Source organism: Lathamus discolor, chromosome 5 (genome assembly GCF_037157495.1).
Source record: "Lathamus discolor isolate bLatDis1 chromosome 5, bLatDis1.hap1, whole genome shotgun sequence".
Taxonomy (NCBI): Eukaryota; Metazoa; Chordata; class Aves; order Psittaciformes; family Psittacidae; genus Lathamus; species Lathamus discolor.
The window spans coordinates 42,875,633-42,897,239 of record NC_088888.1 but is presented as its reverse complement, the minus strand read 5'-3'; the positions used below and the strand labels follow the sequence as shown (position 1 = coordinate 42,897,239).

The 21,607-nt window shown below is 39.7% G+C and overlaps 1 protein-coding gene across 1 annotated transcript in view; it reads right to left on the bottom strand.

The window, feature by feature from the left end:
* Window positions 1-348: 348 nt before the first annotated feature.
* Window positions 349-21,607, bottom strand: part of PPP1R14C (protein phosphatase 1 regulatory inhibitor subunit 14C) — a 53,823-nt gene continuing 32,564 nt past the window's right edge. Inside the window, exons 2-4 of the mRNA XM_065679087.1 lie at window positions 13,039-13,122; window positions 11,809-11,841; window positions 349-1,664 (exon numbers count right to left, since the gene is read on the bottom strand). Coding sequence (XP_065535159.1) covers window positions 1,590-1,664; window positions 11,809-11,841; window positions 13,039-13,122 — 192 coding nt within the window. The 3' untranslated portion in view covers window positions 349-1,589. The remainder of the gene's footprint in view (window positions 1,665-11,808; window positions 11,842-13,038; window positions 13,123-21,607) is intronic.

Below are 21,607 nucleotides of genomic sequence, written 5' to 3'. Positions count from 1 at the left end.
TGAGTCACCCAGTGTAAGCTCTCCCTTACACTCACCTCTTGTGGAAGGGAAAAAAAGAAAGCAGTAGCATTTATCTGAAATAATTTCCAAGCCCTCTTTTTCTTTTCTGTTTTTTCTGACTTTTTTAACCCCCAGGGCAGAGGGAAGGAAGGCCTCATCTGCAGAAGACTTTAAAAAGTGAAGATGTGCACCAGATTACAGGAGTTTGACTGAGTGATACTGGGCACACTGGAAGCCAGTTAAGGTCTATACAGCTGGATTCCCATGTACTTACCACCTCACAGGCTTCTCTTTTTGAAGAGCAAATCCATTTATCAATCTACTCAGCAACAGTAGTCTTGTGAAGTGTACATGTAACAAGTCACAAGTTGTTCCATTTATTTGAGTAAATATCTGGTAAATAAAATCATCAGTAAACATTACAAAATTAAATACATTAAAAAAGCTTGCCAGTATACATAAAATTCACAAACATGTACTTCTTTTGAAAAATAAAATATGTTCAGAGCACCCTTGATATAAAATGCCTGACTAGTGTCACCTACCAGTATATGGTAGCTTATTGAACATTTTCATGGGCATTTTCCAGGAGGGAACAGGGATCTCCTTTCTGTTCTGCTTTTACAAGTAACAGAGCTCAAGTTAAGAAGTCTCCCCACTTCTCAGGGCAAAGCCATAAACAGAGACTGTAATATTGTTTGCCCACCTTAACAGGAAAGGAAACTGCATTTAATTAAGACCACATCACTAAATACAAACAGTGCTTGTAATTAATTTTGGTAGCACTGCCTTTCCTCCACGTGAGGCAGCTTTTAAATGGTGATAGACATTTCTCTAGATATCACTGCAGGCCCTTATTCAGTATAGGTTAGCACAGTTCCAATACACCATGAGGTGGAGAAGAAATGATCTGGCAAAGCATCAATCAAATAATTCTTAAGTCTACAAATTAAGCCCTTAAATTTCCCAATTCTCATATGCTGCAGTCTAACTAAAAAGATACGATGAAATTCTTCACTGGGCTGCTTTAAGGGTATTTAGAAAAATGGCAGCACTCATTTTAGTAATCTTAATTGGCACCTTCTGGTAGCAAATTTGTAATAACCACCACTCAAATAATTTACTGTAACAAACTTCCTTCCATCCATGTGAAACAGTATTCACAACCCACTTTATAATTTATGTACAGACAAGCACAAGAAACTTGACATCCATGAGTTAAATGTACAACCAACTTAAATGTTATCCAACTTGTTGCAAGGAGAACTCTCCTAGCTCTGTAAATTTATAAGTTCTTCTGGTTCACCAAGCAGGCTTGCTGCCCCTCATCACTAACTCTTGGATTCTTCACTTGCTTCAGTAATCCTCAAGTGAAAGTTGAGCAGCATCCAAACTGTTGAATTTCTTGAATAAAAAAAATTTGACACTTAAAAAAGAACCCTTAAAACACACAAAAGAAATTCCTTGAGTCAAAACTGAATGAAATCAAAAAAGTTGTGAAGAAAGACAATTATTTTAATAGAGGTCTTGTATTCAAAGTCCCATTTCCCTTGCCATGTCTTTTACAGAGTGCTACTACTTCGAGTTATTTATATACTCTTCTTTTGAGGGGGACTGAGTTTCCTCATTCCTCTTATCCGAGTTAGCAGCTCTTTGATAAATTCCTAGGAAAAAAAGATTAGAAAACATGAGTTAACTTTTACGATCCCATAATGCCATGATTTTGGGTTTAAAAGAAAAAAAACCCAAAGGAAATGATACATTTTTAGTTAAGCTTTTACTGCTAAACTGGAATTTCTCTGGCCTGATCTCCAAGAATCTTATACGCATACTCTCATCACATAGTGGGGGTGTGAATAACTAGCTTTTCCTCTCAATGAGTGAGTGTTCAGGCTCAGTTACTAGCCACCTTTCAGGCTTTTACTACACAGCCTCTTCTACCAACTGCTGAATCAAGCAAAATCTATGGCTGGATACAATGCAAATAATCAAGGATGACTTTCACAGTTTAAGCCTGCACAGAAATCTGCAGTCCTGCCAAAAGAGGTGTTTCTCTCACCACTCTCAATGCTGGCACTAGCCTTTTGGTTGGCTGCATACTGGGCTGGAACAGAAAGCTGATCCGGCTAAAATCTCAACTGTTTTTCCTCGTGCCCTGTTACTTTCAAAGCTGGTTCAGCTCTCCAGTGAGGCTCACCACACAGCCCCACACCAACAATTGTGCAAGTCTAAGGCAAGGCAGGATCAGGGAGGCAGAGGCAGCACCACTGGGTTATGCTGAGTGAAACTGGTTGTGGAGTTCAGTAAATGACACTATTCAGAAAAAAAGTATTAATGGGCCAGGTCTTTATTCACAGTGGTATTTTCCCCAGTTTCAGGAGATTTTCTCCTTTAAATCGTGGGAGAACAGAAGCTTACAATTGCACCATTATCTGAAATCCTTTTGATATGTAATTTCTCATAGCAACTGCAGATGCATTAAAAGCTAAACCACTGCCTTACTGTCACATTGGGAGAATAAGGTTTATCTTACAGTACTATGTATACACCTACAAAGAGGTTCTGATCATGAAATCATTTAGCTATAAACATGGAACGTAATTACGGATTTAGTCAGCCAGGTTGATGTGAAAGGCCAGGCTGGATGGGACTTTGAGCAACCTGATCTAGTGGAAGGTGTCCCTGCCCATGGAAGCAGGGCTGAAGCCAGATGATCTTTAAGGTCCCTTCAAACTTAAACCATTCTATGATTCTATGAAAGGATAAAAAGCATGCCTTCCTAGCCAAATGCTTGAGCCTAAAAATTCCAGTGAACAAGGTCACCAGCTAAATGGCAATACAGTACCTTTCAGAAAAGTCGCATTGAATCATATATTATTCAAGTGCTACACTGTGCATAAGAAAATCCTCTGTAAACTTGTATTTTAATTTGAGAAAGAGGTCAGGTTTTTGTTGTGGCACCACAATCCTGGCAGGTATCACCCCAACAGAGCAATTTCATTTTCTGACAGTTTATGCACATCTATACTGTACTGCATGTACTGTTGCATCATGGCTATTGTTGCACCAACACTAGCTGTGGCTTCAACTAATAGCGGCAAAGGCAGAGAGCAGCATACACATCAGCGTGAACTACAAACGCTCATTAAGAATCTTTCATATTCTGGCCTCCACTCCTGAACTAACTACATCAAGGCTAGTACACAATACATCTAGCACTTACCAATACTGCACTTGCCACCTGAGCAGACAGCCTAAAGAGATGATCAGACAAGTAGATTTAAGACCTCAAATTCTCTCCCTCCGTCTACTAAAATCTGTCTTTTTCCATATAGCCACGAGCCACTGCAACAGTACCCACTCAGAGTACAGTACTCTTCTATTCAGGGGTCAGGAAAAGGAAGGAGACAAGTTTACTTTAAAACTTCACAGCTTCCAATGCACTATGCATTGATTCTGTGTTATCCTTTCATCATTGTAAAGACCTGCTACATAATGCAAAGCTAATGTGGCATGGTGCTGTTTGAAACATATAAACACACTTTAAGGTTTTTTACTACCAAAATTAAATGAAGCCTTGCAGTAAAACCCTTATAGAAATAGAAATAAAATCCTTATAGAAATAGAAAGTTACCTTAAAAGATTTTTACTTCAGATTAATGCAATGAGTATTGCCTTCAACAGCTCTTTCCTTAAAAAGCTATTTTCCCTTGTGAAACATCAGATTAAGAGAAACCTTTGGGAAGGAGTAAGCTGAAGTTCAGTTTTCCCCTTTGGAAGACTTTATTAGTCATCTGTAAAAGCCACAAATAATCTCTACCACCTTCATTCACCATCAAGGCAGCAACAAGACACTACAACTGGGAAATATCCAACTGCTTCATAGAAGTTGAAAGTAAGAGCATTACAGGAAGGGACATGTGCAGAGTGGACAGGGAAACCCACTGTACTCTAGCTGCACCCATTTGGGATATTCCTGTTTGAGAGGCACCTCTGCCATCTCTCTGTCCATTTTCCCCCACAACTCAGAAGAGTTTGGAGCAAGTTTCCCTTGGATATGAAACACAGCGAGGGTCAGTTGTTTTTCAGTATGACATTACAAGAAGGGAGGGGAGTTCCCCGATACTCTGAAGCAGTACCACAAGTGCCTTCTTTTGCAAAAGGACGTACCTGATTGAACTTTTCAAGCAAGTTTCACACTACCTAGAAACCTCTTAGTGCTGCCAAAATAAACCTAACTGTAGGGTAACCCCCTAAGCAGATCTGAGGCAATTGAGGCTATTTGTAATGAAGGGCAAGGGAGCTGTATTCATTTGAAGTAGTACATACAATAATTGAAAATGCTTTACCCCTCTGGAACTATGTTTCTTGAAATAAAGGTTTGCAATAAAACCCAACAAGAGCATTTTTTATGTGGTAGACATTCTACATAACCCAGTAGGGCTGTTGTGCACATCCCACGGGTGTGCAAGCCACAGTATTCGTTCAGTACGTTTCTGGTTAAGGTATCATTTTGCATCTGACACTTGTATGGAGCTGGCTGTCAACAACACAGTTGTGCTCCAGTGCTTGTGCCTTTCTTGTCTGGCAGCTCCGCATCAAGAAAAGGCAGCATTCTAGAAGAGATGCACATTTTCCTTCTTGGAGGCAGGAAAGGAGACTTCACAGCATTTCAGTAAGCCTTCTCTTTATAATTAACCGACTCATCTTTATGACAGTAATACACATTTGTTTTCTTTAAACATCACTCAAAAACTGGAGTTTTATTCCTTGTGGACATTCAAGTCAAAGCATAATAGAAGGCCTAGTATATCCCCATCTATCTCAACCTCATGCACAAAAATCATTTTACACAGCGCATTTTATTGAAATCCCCCTCTAGAAGATATGCTGAAGCTTAGCATCATGCATTTGAATGCTGATCATGTACCAATCTATGTTTAAAATAGTTCTGTAACACAGGTTGGATTATCTACTTATACATACACTTATATAATGCTTCATTATTCATAGAGTTTGAAAACCCTAGCAGTAATTCAGCTTAAGACTCAAGAATTTATGAATTATTCCTTGGAGGGCTACAGCCAGAAATATACAGGCCACATCTACTTTTAATAGAAGAAAAATCTTGTACCAGCACTTTGGGGCTCAGTAAAGGGGAAGGAGGAGGAAAAAAAAAAACCAAGAAAAAAAAAAAAACCACTCAAACAACAAAAATCACACCACCAAAAAAGATAACCACAAAAATATTCACAAACCCGGTTTAAATTCTCCTTACAGATTTTCTGTGAGACCACCTTTACATACGGTTTTGTTGAAAGTATTGAGAATCCTGTTAACTTATAAAACAGAATCGTTGTTTCTGGAAGACATCTTTCCAATTGTAAAGGCAAATTTAAATGAGACGGAGACTAAATCTATAGTTCATTTGAACTCATCTATAATTGGCCATAGGCACTTGTCTTTTACAAAGCTTTCCCTTGAATTAAAGACATTTGGTTCAGCAAAGCATTAATCTAATGCAGAATTAAAAAAAAAAAAAAAAAACAACCAAAAACCTAAAGACAGCAAAGGAAGGTGAAATGACAATTCAGGAAAGGGGAGGAAATCACCTCTCTGCCTTGGAGGTGTGATTCATTGCTTTAATGAGGTCATTTGCTAGACAATGAATTCCAGGCTTCCTATTCAAAGTCTTCCAATTAATTCTGGAGAATAATTAGACTTTGTCTCTCCAGATATCTCTTCCACAAACAGTACACATGTTCTAGGCCTAGTTCTTAAACCAAAATTTAGGGTTTCGAGTACTCCTGCTTCACTAGAGCACAAAGTGAATCCTAAACCAGCTTTCCTCCACAGCTTTATTTCCCTGCAGCAAAGTAAAAAAAACTATTTCCTTGACTGTTTGCCCAAGGCTATTTCCTGGAGAGAGCCTGATTAGTTGGATGTAAAAAGTAAAGTCAGCCAGAAGACCAATCTCCATAGCTACTTGGGCAACAAACTAAACAATAGCTCGGAAATGCCATCTGAATGGGAATTTAAAAGAAAAAAGGAAAAAGGGAACCCTACTGCCAAACACCTTCACTTCCACACAGGCGCAAACCTGAAGCTGATCAAACTCGAATAAGGGAACTAACAAGGCACGTATCTGGGAGGATGAGGCTAGAAGCTGCCTTGTATTAGCAAGAACTGGTGCAGCAGAATCTCTGTAGCTTCACTGAACAATTCCATCAGCACGGCCTCTCCAGTGAGGCCTCGGCACCATCAGTGCCCAGAGGAGGACAACATGCATCAATTAAGCTTCTTGGTGAGCTAAAGCAGTAAAAGGCACTGATTACATACCACAAAGCTTAGCTATGGTCAAGGCTGCAGTCCAGCTATTCTCCAATTTGGCAGCATGTAAACAAGCCCACCTTATTCTTGTCAAATCACCATACTTATAATAGTCATAGTATCATAGAAAGATTTGTGTTGGAAGGGATCTTAAAGCTCATCCAGTTCCAACCCCCTGTCATGAGCAGGGCCATCTTCCATTAGACCAGGTTGCTCAAAGCCCCATCCAGCCAGGTCTTGGGACACTGCCAGGGATGGAGCAGCCACAGCTTCTCTTGGCAACCTGCTCCAGTGTCTCACTACCCTCACAGTGAAGAATTTTTTCATAATATCTAACCTAAATCTACCCTCTTTCAGGTATTTTTTGCTATAATATTGCTATAGGTATTTTAAGTTGTATTCATGAGCACTTGCAGAAATGAAAACATGCAAGCTTAATTGCCTCCAACACTGTAGTACAATGTAGGGCAGATCTCAGCAGGCACATAGTTTCAGTTCAGTGAATTCAGAGTGGTTAAATGGATGATCAAGAAATCATGTTTTTCTAGAAATGCCTCTGTCTGCACTACTTTTAAATATGCTTGTTTCTTAACTTTTTCTCTACAAATTGTCCTATTTGATTTCAAGTAATATGGACATTTAATACAGTTACAATGGCTTAATAACTTAAGACTCATCAGCTAAGCTGCAATAAATGTCTATGAGCTCTTAGGCTCACCCATATCTAAGGCAGTACACTGCACTGAGGCTTTGGACACATCTTTAGTTACTATTGCTTCAAATATGTACTTTTTAATCTAATCATAAGGCAGTGTATCGCTGCCTTATGTTTATACTAAAAAAAACCCAGAACACAACAACAAAAAAAAGACCAAAATCAAATAGTAATATTAACTTGAAATAATTTGTAACATAGTAGGGCCAAAAAAAAAATATATGATCTGTCAAAACTTTAGAGGTTCTATTTCAGCAGGGTTGAACTTTTTATTCATGTCTATATATTAAATATACATATTATCTGAAGGCATAACCAAAATAGTCACAAGCCTGTTACTTGTTCCAACTAAGAATCAAACTTAGGGAAGCATATAGTTAAATGCTCTCTACCTTTCTCAAAATTAAGTGTTAAAACCTGCTGAAACAGTTTGGCCTCTGAAGTAACTGTCAATGACATAAATCTCTGCCCAAATTCTCCAGAGAACATGCACAACAATTTCACATTGTTTGTTTGCAAATCATATGGGAAATTGTTATTAATTACAAGCTACCAGCAAAACAACTTTCTTCAAGGATGCAATTTCATCTACTTTTTCTCCCATTTTGCACCAAATAAAAAAATTATACTAAGATGGTTTAGATAGATTTAATCCTGCTTGAGTGGGAGAGATCTCCAGCCTATTTGCCTGAAGCTTTGTGTATGTCTATGAGGAAAGGCAGAAACAAAGGAACTCCAAATCTAATTTATCTCATTCTCATCAACTATTAGTTATGTGCAGACATTGTGTAGCTCAGCTGCATCTTTTAGAGTCAGTAAACATAAAAATTGCCCATTCATTGGATTTCTCTCCCATAGTAGTTTAACATGCTATTATTCATTTCTCCTGTGGTAACTTTGGCAGCCCCACTAGCAGGAGTTTTCATTCACATCAGACACTAATACTTCAGATTTTCTCCAAAGCCCAGTCCGTACGGGTGGTCTTGCTGCTACCAATAGCAGAGATAAAATAACATAAATTTAGCTTTCTTCAAAGTATGCATCTTGACAAAACCTCATTGATTTCATGGCTACAACAGCCTTCCTATTCCAAATAAAGAGTCTATTGTCAAGCAGCAATACCCTATCATCAAGATTACAGATTATATTTAAATTTCTTTGTTACATTCACTGCTAACATGAGACTTAAAATTGCCTGTAACCTACATTAAGATTTTTCATCACTTAGAACCAAGGCAGAAACTTGACAAAGGTCTGAGTGGGATTTTCCACAGGAAAAGCATGGCAGTGAGTAAAGCAGTGGCACCTCTGGCATATGGGTGATGCAGAAGGATGCTGCTGCTCCCTGCTCCTTTTTGAACACAAAAGTTCAGATCCAGAATTTTGTTATGGCACTAATACTGCAGACAGAATACCCTTTAAGTTGTGCTCTCCTAAAATGAACTTCTCTCACATCAAGCATTACCTTATGTCAAGACTACATGACAGGTACCATTTTTGAAGTAGGAATGTAGTTACAGAAGAGAGAAGGGGAAGCATAGTAAGTGTAAACTATCTGAAGAATACTGCTAGAATACTGCACTGTTTAATTTTGCATGGCAGGAAGACGACCATAACATGTCAAATCATTGTTCACATTTGAGATCCCAAAGCCTATGCCTCAACTCAGGCAGAAAACCAGCTTCTCTTCAACGAGCACAACTTAACCACACAAAACAAGGAGGTTGTGGCTGAAGTAAAATGATGTCAAATATAAACACCAGTCACATATTACGGTAATTAACACAATAAACACATTGGGTTTGTGTGGTTTTTGTTCGGGGTTCTTTTTGGGGTGGTTGTTTTTGGGGTGTTGGAGGTTTTCTTAATTATTATGTTTGTAGAAACAGCCAAGTTGGCAACAGTGCCTAGAAATTATTTTCAGTTTCTGGCACATTTTACAAAACTAATTTTTAATGACTGAATGACTCATCAATTGCATTGCATATAAATCTTGATTAGGAAATCAAGATTTTAATTTAAGAAGCATTCATGTAAACTTAAACAGCACCCAAAAAAACATACTGCCTGTGTGTGCTTTCCTGAATAACCTTTAGTTGCCTTATTTGAGCAAACTACATGACTCTTCACAATAAGATTCCCACATTAAGCATATTTCCATACAAATTGGAACAACAGCCATAACTGCTACCTTAAAAAAAAATGCTTTATAAACATTTTAGATCACAATTAACAGACTATTTATCTTCCCTTAGAAGAAAGACTTCATGGCAATTCCTCATACATTACTGTCAGCTATCGTCTTTGGTCGTTTATTAAAGGATGAGAATTCCTTCCACCTTTCAAGTGACCTGAATAACTCTGCTTCTTCTGATGAAAAGTCAATTCAGAATACATGCAAAAATCCCTCAGCCTTTCCTTAACCATTAGTCTAAGTGGAAGGCAGTAAGCAAAACTTATTTGCAATACACGTTAGGATTTGTAGGGGGTTGTTTGGGGTTTGCTTTGGTTTTTGTTGGTTTTTCAGGGGTTTTTTTTGGTTCGCTTTGTTTTGCGCTTTTGTTTGTTTGCTTTTAAACAGATGAGGCCAGAGCTTCAAGTTAAGCTTTCTACCTGCTGTACTATTTTTCCTTATGTTCTGTAGAGATGACATATTACACTTTTCCCCAGTTAGGGATTACTGCCTTTTTCAAACTGTGTAACTCTCAATGCTAAAATCCCCAGTGCACTTGGTTGATTGCATTTCATTGGTGAGGAGAAATTCCATCAGCTCACATTCATCCACCACAAATCTTCCAGAAAGCCCTTCACAAACCAATTACCTCAATAGTTTTGAATGGTCTGAAAATATGAAAGGATTTCAGATTGTCCAGACAAGGTGCAGATCCTCATATAGCAAGCTTAAGCTAACTCAAGGCTCTTCTTAGTCCACACATGGCAAATAAAAAAATCACTATTTTGAAGTGGCCTAAATTAGTAGTCATGCAGTATTACTGGGCTTATCATAGTACAGATGAAGAAGAAAAGCTGCTGTTGTGAAAATAAACCTGGGAAATTACTCCCCTTTTGGCAACTATCCTCTCAGAAGAGTGGATTAAATACTCTATTTGGCTATCTCAAAAGATTGCCAAGGAAGATGGATATGCTTCCAGGTAAAGGAGCTGCCTCCATCTCATCAGCAGAGGACTGAAGAGACAAGTCATAAGTTCAGTATTAAAATGTCACTTTGATCCAATTGCCTTGAGGGCAGTAAAGTACATGTGTCCAGGATGTTGTTTCCTGTGAACTGCCATGCCAACTTATTTACCAGCACAGCATTTCCTTCAGTTCTATGACCAAGGTTTCCAGTGGAACTCTCACTGACATCTACCATGCACCCATGTCACAGCTCAAAGTTTATCCTTGCATTAAGTGTCCAGCTTCAGAGCTAAGAAAAATAATTCATATTACACGTTCAAAGGCTGAAAGGGGTCATCTGTAGTGCAGCATTACTACAGTGAGACATCTGAAGACTTTACTTTTTGGCCTGTCATCTCCATAATGGGAGATGTGTTATCTGCTGAAGAAACCAAGGTACAACACAGACCAAGATATAGAAGCATTACCATGCTAGTCTTTCTGGGTCAGTTCCCTGCACTGTCAAAAAGTTAGTGCCAAAACAACTGTAATAGCAATTCTGGAGAATTTTCCCAGCCTAGCACAAAAAAAAATATAATCATAAAAAAAAAATAATCATAAAAAAAAGGAAAAGCCCTGAAGAAAGTCTCTGATGAACAGAGAAGTGTCTATTTAACCATACCAGTGGTTCTTCCTAACAGCCTGACTACCCTAAGCCCCAATAGTTTAAGTAGCTACAGCTATAGATGTTACAGAGGAAGCAAGCAAAGTGCAGCCTTGTTTCAAAAAACAAATGCCTAGCTTCTAAGTCATGCAGAGCTGAAAGGTTCCCAACTAGAAAAATCCTGTAAACCAACCACAATAAGTACTACACAAAAGCTACAGGTGGAAAAGCACTGACTTCATAAATTGAACCAAGAAAATGTCACACAACCTAGGGGTTGATTTTGGTGGGGTTTTTGGTTGGTTGGTTGGTTTTTACAATGATTGCAAGCATTTTTTACAGTATTTCCAACCCAAACCATTCCATAAGTCTATGATTTACTAGTCCTAGTAAGCACACATTACTACATGATAAGTAAGCTATACTGGCACTGGACACATTACTGAATATTCAAGTTGAAAATGGAGTGCTCAAATCCTGCTAGTTCACGTTATCCCACAACTGTATTCAAGTCTATTCACAAAGACAATTAGCTGAGCTAATTGTAACAGTTCCCAGAATAAACAATTTTACCTTCAGACATAAAATTTAATGGCTTCACATTGAAGAGCACACAGTCCATCTCTCAAGTTGATGTTTCATGCAAATATAGTAGGGTTTTAACCATGTGATAAGAACTGTGTTTAGTACTCTTGTAACATGACAGCTTTCAGCATGGGTAAAGTAAAATCAAGAACATTACAGAAGACAGTGGATACTTCAGCTGGAATGATCAGGAGCTCCTCCACAGGGCCCAATCCTGTTCCTACTGTAGTCAAGTGACAAGAATAAACATTCCCAGGATATAAAACTCCAAGCCCGTCAGTTCTCTGTAAATATTCCTGTATTTACTTTATCATCAGTATAAGAAAAAAAAGTTACTTTAGCTTGAACGTTGCTACACTTTCCAAAGATAAGTAGTATTTAAGAAAAGTCTTTTTACCTCTGTTGGTTTGTAGCAATCTACAAGAGTTTCCTAGAAGCAAAACATGAAAGTGTCAGTTCCAATACAGAATAACAGTGAACATAAACAACTCTACAGTATAAAAACCTCACAAGGGAATGGGGAAAGAAGAGGAGAAGGAACCAGGAATCACTGGATTATGAAACTACTGAAAACCTAGCATTATAGCAAGTCACCTTCGTTCCCTGCCTAGATGGATCAGAATAATTTGCAACATGAGAGAAATGATGGCTTCTTTCTCCAGGTTGGAAGTTATAAAATCCCCCTCTTGAAGAAAAACGAATGAGAATCCAAGAACATTTCTCCCAGGAATACACATGTGAAAGGCAGCTTTCTGTGAGCACATACAGAAATACAGACCTATAGACCTTTGCTAGTTTGTTAGCTAGGTCAGGCATTCCTGGCAGCCCAGCTGCAGCAGCTAGTTTAGGCAGAAGCAGCAAAGTTATTTATGAATGCTGAGTAAATAGAGTAGAGCCATGTCCCATGTCTCTGTGGCTGGGCAGTGGGCACTGAGAAAAGGTTGCCAACAGGCACTGCAAATCAGACGTGGTACATTTAAGCACCACATTAATCACGTCCCAGAAGTGAGCTGAGGGCAAGCCACTCACAGGTTTCCTTCCTTCAATGCATCTGAAAAGATTACAGAGACCCTCATATTCGTTTTCTACCTTGAATTAGATATATGTATCTCTATGAAGACAATGATGTTTCCTCCCTCATCCTTCCCTTCTTAAACTTTAACCTCAAGCAGAATTCAGAGAATTAGAGAGTTGGTTTGAAGGGTTTAATTTCAGCAGACAGCTTCTGAATTTCTCTACTAATTCCTGCATCTGACCACCTTATCCTTTCCTCAAGCTTTTAGGCAAGTTACCCCAAGATAACTCTATGGACTCCAAATCCTACCTGGTATAGACAGAGAAACAATTTCCAGTTTTTCATTTCATATACTTGTAAAAAGTTGAATGAATCTAAGCTGTCTCAGCATATCTCCCTATATTACTGGATTCTTCGAACTCTTATTTAGTCCTGTTACCACCTACCTTCCAGAACATTTTTAGCCTAAAGGATTTTGATTACCTTTTTACAGTCTAGTAGATTATGCTAAACTCAGACCTAGGAACCTCTCAGTTCTAATCAAACACAAGATATGGACCCAGATGCATTAATTCAGCAACATTCTGATTTGGAATTAGGACATAGTATTACCTGTAATTTGAGAGCCCTCTCCTCTTCATTGGCTGCATCAAGAAGGTCATCAATGTCAATTTCTACATCTGGCATCTCTTCTTCCTGAAAAGCAAAAATTCCCACGTAGTCGATAGAGATATATATCCTTTAACTAACTTCAAAAGCAGCCTAGTGATAGCACACATAACCCCATCTGCCTGCAGCCAGGCAAGAAGGAAATCAATAAGGGACGGTTTCTTGATTTTTTGCTCTAGGGCCAGCAAAAGACCAAGCCCTGACCACACAGGAGGTGACAGCTCTTAAGCAACCCTTCCATCATAGCCAGGGGTTGTATTACTAACCCACGCCCAGCAGCACAAGTCATGCTATTCTCACAGTATTGGGCAAGAGGATGAAGAAGAGCTACGGGAAGGAGATAAAAGCTGCAGCAATCCACAAACTTGCTTTGAAATCATTCTTGATTGGACTGCTTATTGTGTTACACTACGGAAGATCTCCCTTGCTCAAAGTTGGCTTACAAAGATGACATACATCCTTGTAAGCCACATACATCCACTAGAAAAGCTCAGACTTCCAGTGAAGTGCAAAATCTAAAGCATAGAATATTTCAGATAATTTTTTAATCTCCACTACCCACACATTTCTGCCTCTGCATCACCACATCAGACACATTGTTCCCCGAGTTAGAGCAGCAGTCCACATATAGTGAAGGATCCCCGAGCTCTGGAATCCCAAAAAGAATTCATCCACAGATATCACTGTTCATTGCATTCACAGTCTACTGGCCAATTATTTGCATTGTCACAACATAAAATGCACTTCAAAATGGTAAAAGCAGCACCTCACTATGCATACAAAACACTCTGGTCTAAGGCTCTCCCCTTGCCACACAAAGTCCCACCCTCACAGTGGCCTCAGTGCCACAGCACATGGCTCCTCTGCTTCCCCTGCTCCATCCAAGCCAATGCACAGGCACTGTGAGTCTGCCCTCTCACAAGTACACTGTCATCGATCAGCTCACTGGCAGTGTATCACCTTAGCACTTCCTGAATGAAAACAGGGACCTGAGAAAAAGCCTCCAAAGGGGAGACTGGATTTGAGAGGCAGGATGAAGCAACAAGACCAATATCCCCAGCAGCAGCTATTTAATTGTACCCAACATTTTTCAAGATCCTTTAAGGAAGCATTTTGACAAAAATGTGATGGGCCCAGCAATCTGCAAAATTTTAACAACTGTGAAAGCATTTAACATCTCCAACAGCAACTGCCACCAAAATCACTTTTCTACTGGATAAGAGTTCAAACATTAGCAAGGAAGGTAACAAATTAGCCCAAGTTAATCTAACAGAAGTTAAGTACCAAAGTGCCGAATACATGTATCAGCAGCTCCAGCTAGAATTCCAACTGTTCAACATTTATTTGGATAGGAGGAGGAAGGAGAAAAGTAGGATGATTAAGTTCCCCATTCCCCACCTCTGAAGGAAGGCGCACAGAAATGTGATAAGGCAGCCATGCAGGCCAATGAATAAAGGTACCCAAAGCACATCCTTTGCCCAATTAGCAGGTTCACTCTTTGTCAGTGTGCATTTCAGTCAGAAAGGAAGTGTGGGCATTTGCGGAGATGAATCATAAAAATACTAGTTACTGTAACACAATCTGGCAATAAGGCAGTTCCTAACCTAACGCTATAGGCTCATTAGCAATTTACACTAGGGGAAGAGTAGAGAAGTCTTCCACAGACTATAGAGACAGTAATAGCCACCAGATTGGAAAGGACAAATATTAATCCCTAGCAGTGGTACCCTTAGCTTACTATCTCAATGCTACTAATTAGCATATCACACTAAGAACCAGAAATTCCCCAAATAAGACAGTAAACCTCCTGAACATTTTATCTAAGCAGCTCATTAAAAATACTGCTGAGATAGGGTGCCTGGAGTTGCCACCATTAATACTGGAAATATTTTAAAATACACCTCCATGGACCTGCATCTGTGTGCTCCGAAGTGTCGTTCTGCACATCGATTATGTCAAGATACACATTTTGAATTCTTGCCTGTCAGAATGGCATTCTGGCAAACTGAAATGATGTTGAAAGGCAACAGTGGGGGGGAATTCCCTAGAAGATATAGAATGCTTTTTTTGTGATCACACTTTGTTGAAGCTGAGCACTCCTGAAAGGTTAGTTTTACGCTGATTGGTGCGAGTCATGTGGGAGAAATTCTTGCTTATAGAATCATAGAATCATAGAATAGTTAGGGTTGGAAACGACCTCAAGATCATCTAGTTCCAATCCCCCTGCCATGGGCAGGGACACCTCACACTAAACCATCCCACCCAAGGCTTCATCCAACCTGGCCTTGAACACTGCCAGGGATGGAGCTCTCACAGCCTCCCTGGGCAACCCATTCCAGTGCTTCACCACCTTTCTCATTCTTACCTCCTTCACATGAACTTTCTCTTACATCTTCAAGGTTCACACTGCCATTAGTCCACAGGGCAACTATGCCAGCAATTCACCCAAGCTTTGGTATAAGAGGTAACACACCACCTCCACTTCACGGAAAGCCATAACAAAAAATAAGTTAGGGATACTTCAGAAACAAGAGAGCTTGCTGTGTCTGACATACTGGCCTTTAATTAAGTTACATTTCCTGTAAAAAGATCATGTGTATTTTCACCACTTCACAGCAAATCTGAACTCTGATAGACAACACAAATGGGAGGGTGGAAGCCCAAAAAGGTAACACTTGCTCTTATTTTTGGCCGAATGAAAGAACATAATCAAAGTATTTTTCCCCATCTGAACTATTATGCCTGCATGATCTCAAGAGTTTTATGTTATGTTGTTATGTTATGTATGAAAAATGTGCTTAGGTCAGGAACCTGACCAATCCACACCACCTGTAATGACTCTTCCTTCCTTCCCTCTCTCATGTCTTCTGTTTGCCTCAATTTATTGGCAAGATAAGTGTGGTTGGTCCCTCTACAATTGAGCAGTTAGATCCAGAGTAGGCTGGAGCAAGCCTGAAAGGGGCTTTGCATATCAGAAATGTCATATTTTAAGAGTCTTGTTTGTGCCATTAGGCTGTGCAGGGAAACCAAAGTACTGCCATGTTCTGATCCAGTGAGAGGAAGACAAGGTGGTGCAAATAGCAGACAATGGGAGGGGAAGAGGGGGTAAAGCATGCTGACAGGGAGCAGCCCCCAGAGAAACTAAAATAGAAGAGGTCTGGGGGTTGCAAGTGCAAACACCCATCAATTGAAATGGGGGAAGGGAGGATGGACACATTCTTTCTAAGCACCCTCTTTCCACTTTGCATTAACAATACAGGCAAGACATGAACTGTTTTATGCTTGAGTATTCAGAAGTCCAAGAATACCACCAGCATTAGCTTCCATGCTATTTAATGCAATTTAAACTCAACTTTGCATTGGAAGATGGCCCTGTGGTTATTTAAGTTGCATGAGTTCTTTGCAGGCTACTGGCAAAATGCCTTGAGGCACAGACATGCATTAAGTAATAAATAGCTGTAGCAGTTTAAGACATTACAACTTCTCCAGCTGTTTTCTACTTAGCCTTTGGCAGAGGTGATCACAGCCCCAGCTGTGAATGGAACAGTAACAGGTGAGCATCCCTTAATGGAACAATGGAAAAGCCTCTGAAATCACTTTCCACAGCAGATTAAGCCAAACGGATGGATTTTGTAGGTGCACCTGAAGAACTCTTCCACACCCTAGTCTATTGACTATTGAGGATAGCATCTCCAACACAGCAAGAACAGGTCTGACATTGTTACAAGTATTTACGAATTAAGCATTTATCTGAGGCTTTAAAATTTAAAGAGTGATAGCTGCCCTATGGATAACTTGCCACTATAAAGCCAACTTTCAAATTAGCCTGCTACCCCTCATCCTTACTGCCCATTCACTGAGCATCATCTTACCGCGCTGAGAAAGAATGAAATAGGTTTGGTTGGATTTTACTTTAAATTTTCAGTTTGTGAGAGAAAGGAGAAGCTAAAGCCATCATTTGTATAGCGAGTTTAGAAACAACCTGAAAAGACAGAAAGAGGAAGATGAAGAAAAATGAAGGAAAGGATCATACATTTCAGAGGTATGAAAGTTTAAGAGTGTATGAATTGGGGATTTCTCTCAAAGTCCTGGAAGATGGCCAAAGCAAACTAGAAAATAGGACCAGTTCTTCTAGAAGTATCACTATATAAAAAGATTTAATTTCAAAATAAGAAACACCTTCTGGACATCTAATACAGTCAGCTTTAAACAAGTTAATCTGCAGATATGGACGGCACTGCCCCAATGCAAGGTAATTGTTTAAGTCTCAAGATGATACATTAAAGTGCCATAAATTACCAGTACTAGAAGACGTTTGGTTGCATATGTGACCTGGTGGGATTATGAATGGATTGCACTTAGTACAGGTAAAAGAACACTACCAAGTAGTCATCTGTGTGGAACACATAGGAAAAAAACCCATGTGATCCTCATTTCAAAGTATTCCACTCTTTTAGGGGACTTATGAGTCAGGGCAAAAGTAGACAAAAATTAGAATAAAAAGAACAGTTTAAGTGGTCAAAAAATTATTACTCCAGAATCAAAAAAAAAGCTCTTTCTGATGTAAAGCTAATCCTACTTAAGTGGAGAGTCAAAATAAAAAAGCTAAAAAAAAGCTGCTGGCAGCACAAAAAGGCTGCTAGACTCTACTGACTGGTATGAGGAGCAACAGATTCAGAAATACGTTGAAGAGAGCAAGAAGAAACTCAGAAGTGCCAGGTTTGGGGGCATTTACAGTAGGAATAAGAATCCTTAGTGGTACAACCCAATTACTAAATGACAGAATGTTTTCTCCAATTCTCAACTACTAACAGCAGGAATGCTGTAGCAGCCATGATGATCCAATGTTACACATGAAAAAATAATTCTCTCATTTCTGTTGGTCCAGGTGAAGTGGTTCAAGCAACACGTGCAACAGTTTGCACAGCTGATAATCAGTTAACACGTTTAGGATGCCGCTCCCACTACGGTACAATCCATACCATGCAGTTACATACTATTTTCTCCCACATCAGATACCGTATTAACAACCAGTCAGTTGAACGTGCAATCTCAAAGGCAACTCAGAATGCAATGCCCCACGCCCCTGAGTGCATGCCATCCAGTCTTGGTTCCAACTAAGAGTTAGAAAAGCCTGTGTTGCCTGTGTTAGAACCAAGGCTGTTCTAAGCAGAACAGCAGCCCCTTTCACCACAACCTGATTGGTGAAAGAGGTATCTTTCTTCAACACTCTTGTCCATTAAGTAAATGTAAAGAGATATTACAGGCCAAGTTAACAGATTTGTTGACTCATTTTGGGTTGGTGATCCCACTGTTCCTGAATAATCATAATTATCTGCAGCATTGTGGCTGTTTAACAGAAATCTTCTATGCTGAGCCTGTCTTCAAGACTGACCTCACATGGATCCAGTTAAACATCCTGAAAGGGAAGGACACTAAATGTCCACCTGTCAGCAGAATGGCTTATGCAAGGTACCCAGTATCTCACAGGAACACCTAGGGCATCTGTATCTATATAACATGGCACAAATAGCTGGATTAAAAGTCAAGGATGCTGTGTTTCATCTCATCTACCCTCACCACCGGAGCTAGCAGGGGACTGTGCCCATTACCTTGTACACACACCACTAGAGGGAGGTAACACTTTACAAACACAGCAAGGGCCCCTGAAGTTGCTGGTAGAGCATGGAAGAATCTTTCCTAGAGCCAGTTTCCAGGTCTGGGGAATGGCAGTTTAACTTTTGGCCTTAAGTACTCACTTCACTCTGCTCTAGTTCTCAGCTTTTATTACCATGGCTTGGTTCCTGCAAAATCCCACCACCTCTGCTCTACCTTTTGGGGGTATTGCTTCTACCTCCTTCTTATGTACCCTTTCTCCTCAGCCAAAGGCCAGAGGAGGAACCACTGCAAGCAGAGAAAGAGGCAACTCTCAGCTCCCAGGCAGTATAGTCAGGGCTCTCTACCAACATAAACTAAAAGAGTCCAACTGCAAGAGTCCAGCCCCTCATAATTCCCTATAAAGGTAACTTATTCACCTAAGAATCTTTGAGCTTATTGCCGATGTTTAACAAGTTTGGACACATAAAAAGCACAACTGAAAGAGGAGGGGAGATCCTTGATAAAACTGAGAACACGTTCATCAACTGGCAACAGGCATCTCCAACACAAAGCAAGTCTTCTCACTCCTGAATTTCCAAGACTAGACATACTAGAGTTTAAACTAAGCTGCTAAAAGTTCTCATGCAATGTGAAGAAAATTTTTTCCCCTCCTGATTTCAGTCTCAACATCAGAAATAACTGAATTCTTACCTAAAAATCTTCCAAGGTATTCCAGTTGAGACAGGCATCTACTGAAAATCTCCTCAACTCAGTTTTTTTCAACTTGGACAAATACGACATTTTAAAAGTGCATTTTTCAATAAAAGTAGTGCCAAGAATAATGCTTATGCAGCTCTGCATGGATTACACACCTTGGTGTGAAGCAGAGGGGGAGCTTACCTAGAAATCATCAGTACCCGGCAATTAAGAGAACTGACAAAGCTGTGGGAAAAGGTTATTAAGCTAGATGGGAAAGACAGACAGACACACAATGACAGTGTCTACACAGGCAAGTACAGCTGGACCTCAGCCACCGTGCAAACATTTGCGATGCTTCACATCATATCTGTTCTGAGTTACTGGCTGGGCTTAAACCACGACAGTGGTCCAGAAACTATAGCTGCATTACTGCAACTTTCAAACCAAGAGAATAAACCCCGTTAGCAAAGCATTTACATTCAGGTGCCACAGTTTATTAACACAGCCATCAAATTTCCAGACCAAAGCTTATCCACATTCTTCTGGCTCAGAGAAGAAAGAGCTAGCTAAAGCCTGTCTACATCTGACAATTCACCCTATGTTGATTAGTAGGTAAGTGGCAAATAGCCAGAAGCTTGTATTATGAAGAGCACATCTTACTCCAGGGAAACTCCAAAGAGAAGATCTGTTGAAGATGCCTGTTTGAACCCAGGGAACAGGGATCACTCTCAAGCTCCCAGGTCTAAAGATCCACTCTCAGGATCCGTATCAGTACACACATTAGGTGTGTGTTGCCCCCAGCGAGAGACACGCTATGAGAACAACACAGGATTACGTGAAAAGAAGGATACCACCATGCTCCTTGAACAATCGGAAGAACATGCCCATCCTGTCACCTAGCCAGCCTTCACTGAAACAGTGTGGTTAGGAATTCTTCCTTCTTCTTTCTCTCCTTATCCGAGCAGCAGCAAACACACCCTTCTAACACATCCACCTCAAAATACAGAGGCTGATTTGCAGAAATAACCTTAATTCAAATTAAGTCAGTAAAGTCTAGAAGAACCACACTAACAGAGTGAAGGATACAACAGCGACTAGATTCTTTTGCATTTTCCAGGCTAGTACTTACTGCATAAGACATATATTCAATAATATATCGGAATGTCCATACACATCACTTTAAGCAGCTGATCAACAAGTGACTCGCAGAAAATAAGTCCTATGAGCTGAAGCTTCAAAAAGCAAGGAGCTCATTTCTGACCACAAATGAGCAAGGAAAAAAAGAGAAGATAGAACTTCTCTAGCTTTAGATCAACATCTCATTCATTATTCCTGGTGAAGAACTACATAGCTTACAGAGTACTGTAAGCATCTGAAAAAAAGCACAAAGGGCTGCAAAACTGGACTATCAAAAGGTGACAGTAACCCGCTGGTCTAACACACTCATCTAGATGAACAAACCAGAGTATGCTCTCCAACAGAAAGCAGTACTCCTTTACTGCTGAGTCAAAGGGAAAATGAGACTAAGGGTTAGAAGGGCTTTTACTCATATTTCCTATAGGCCATCTACAAGTGTTAATGTGAAAAATACAGTTCCTTTTCAGGCACTTGGTAAGATGTCCTAAAGTTACTGCTAGTTAAAAAACAAAACAAAACAAGACAAAACAAAACACACTAGCACGTCTGAAGCAAATTCTTTCTTTCCTTGACCAAAATGCAAAAAAAAAAAAAAAAAAAACAGGCAGAGGAGAGGGATCCTGCGAGAATGTCTCCTTAATGGCTGGGACTTCTATGAGTTTTGAATATTCACGATCATTTATTCCTTTCTGAGGACTATGAAAGGGGGCAAAGTTAGCCACCTGGAAAGCATAAATCATGAGGGTTACAGGCTTGGATGTTTGGGTTTGGATGATGGGAAGGAGGAATGGATTCAGGACAAAATGATGTCAAGCAGGACAATCCCTGTATAAGGATATCACCCTAGGCAAACCGGGATACTAAACCTGTATGTTAGTGTTAGTAATCAATAGCTAAGAACAGATCAAACTTCCTCACTTGTAAATAAGTATTAAAAAAAACCATGGTTCAAAACAAATTTAAAACAACTACTAGGAGTCACTTAAGTATAAGGGTATCTTAATGTCTATGCACGTGCCAGGAGTTAGGTACAGCTGTAGCTTCAGAATTCAAATGGAAATGAAAAATACACTAACAG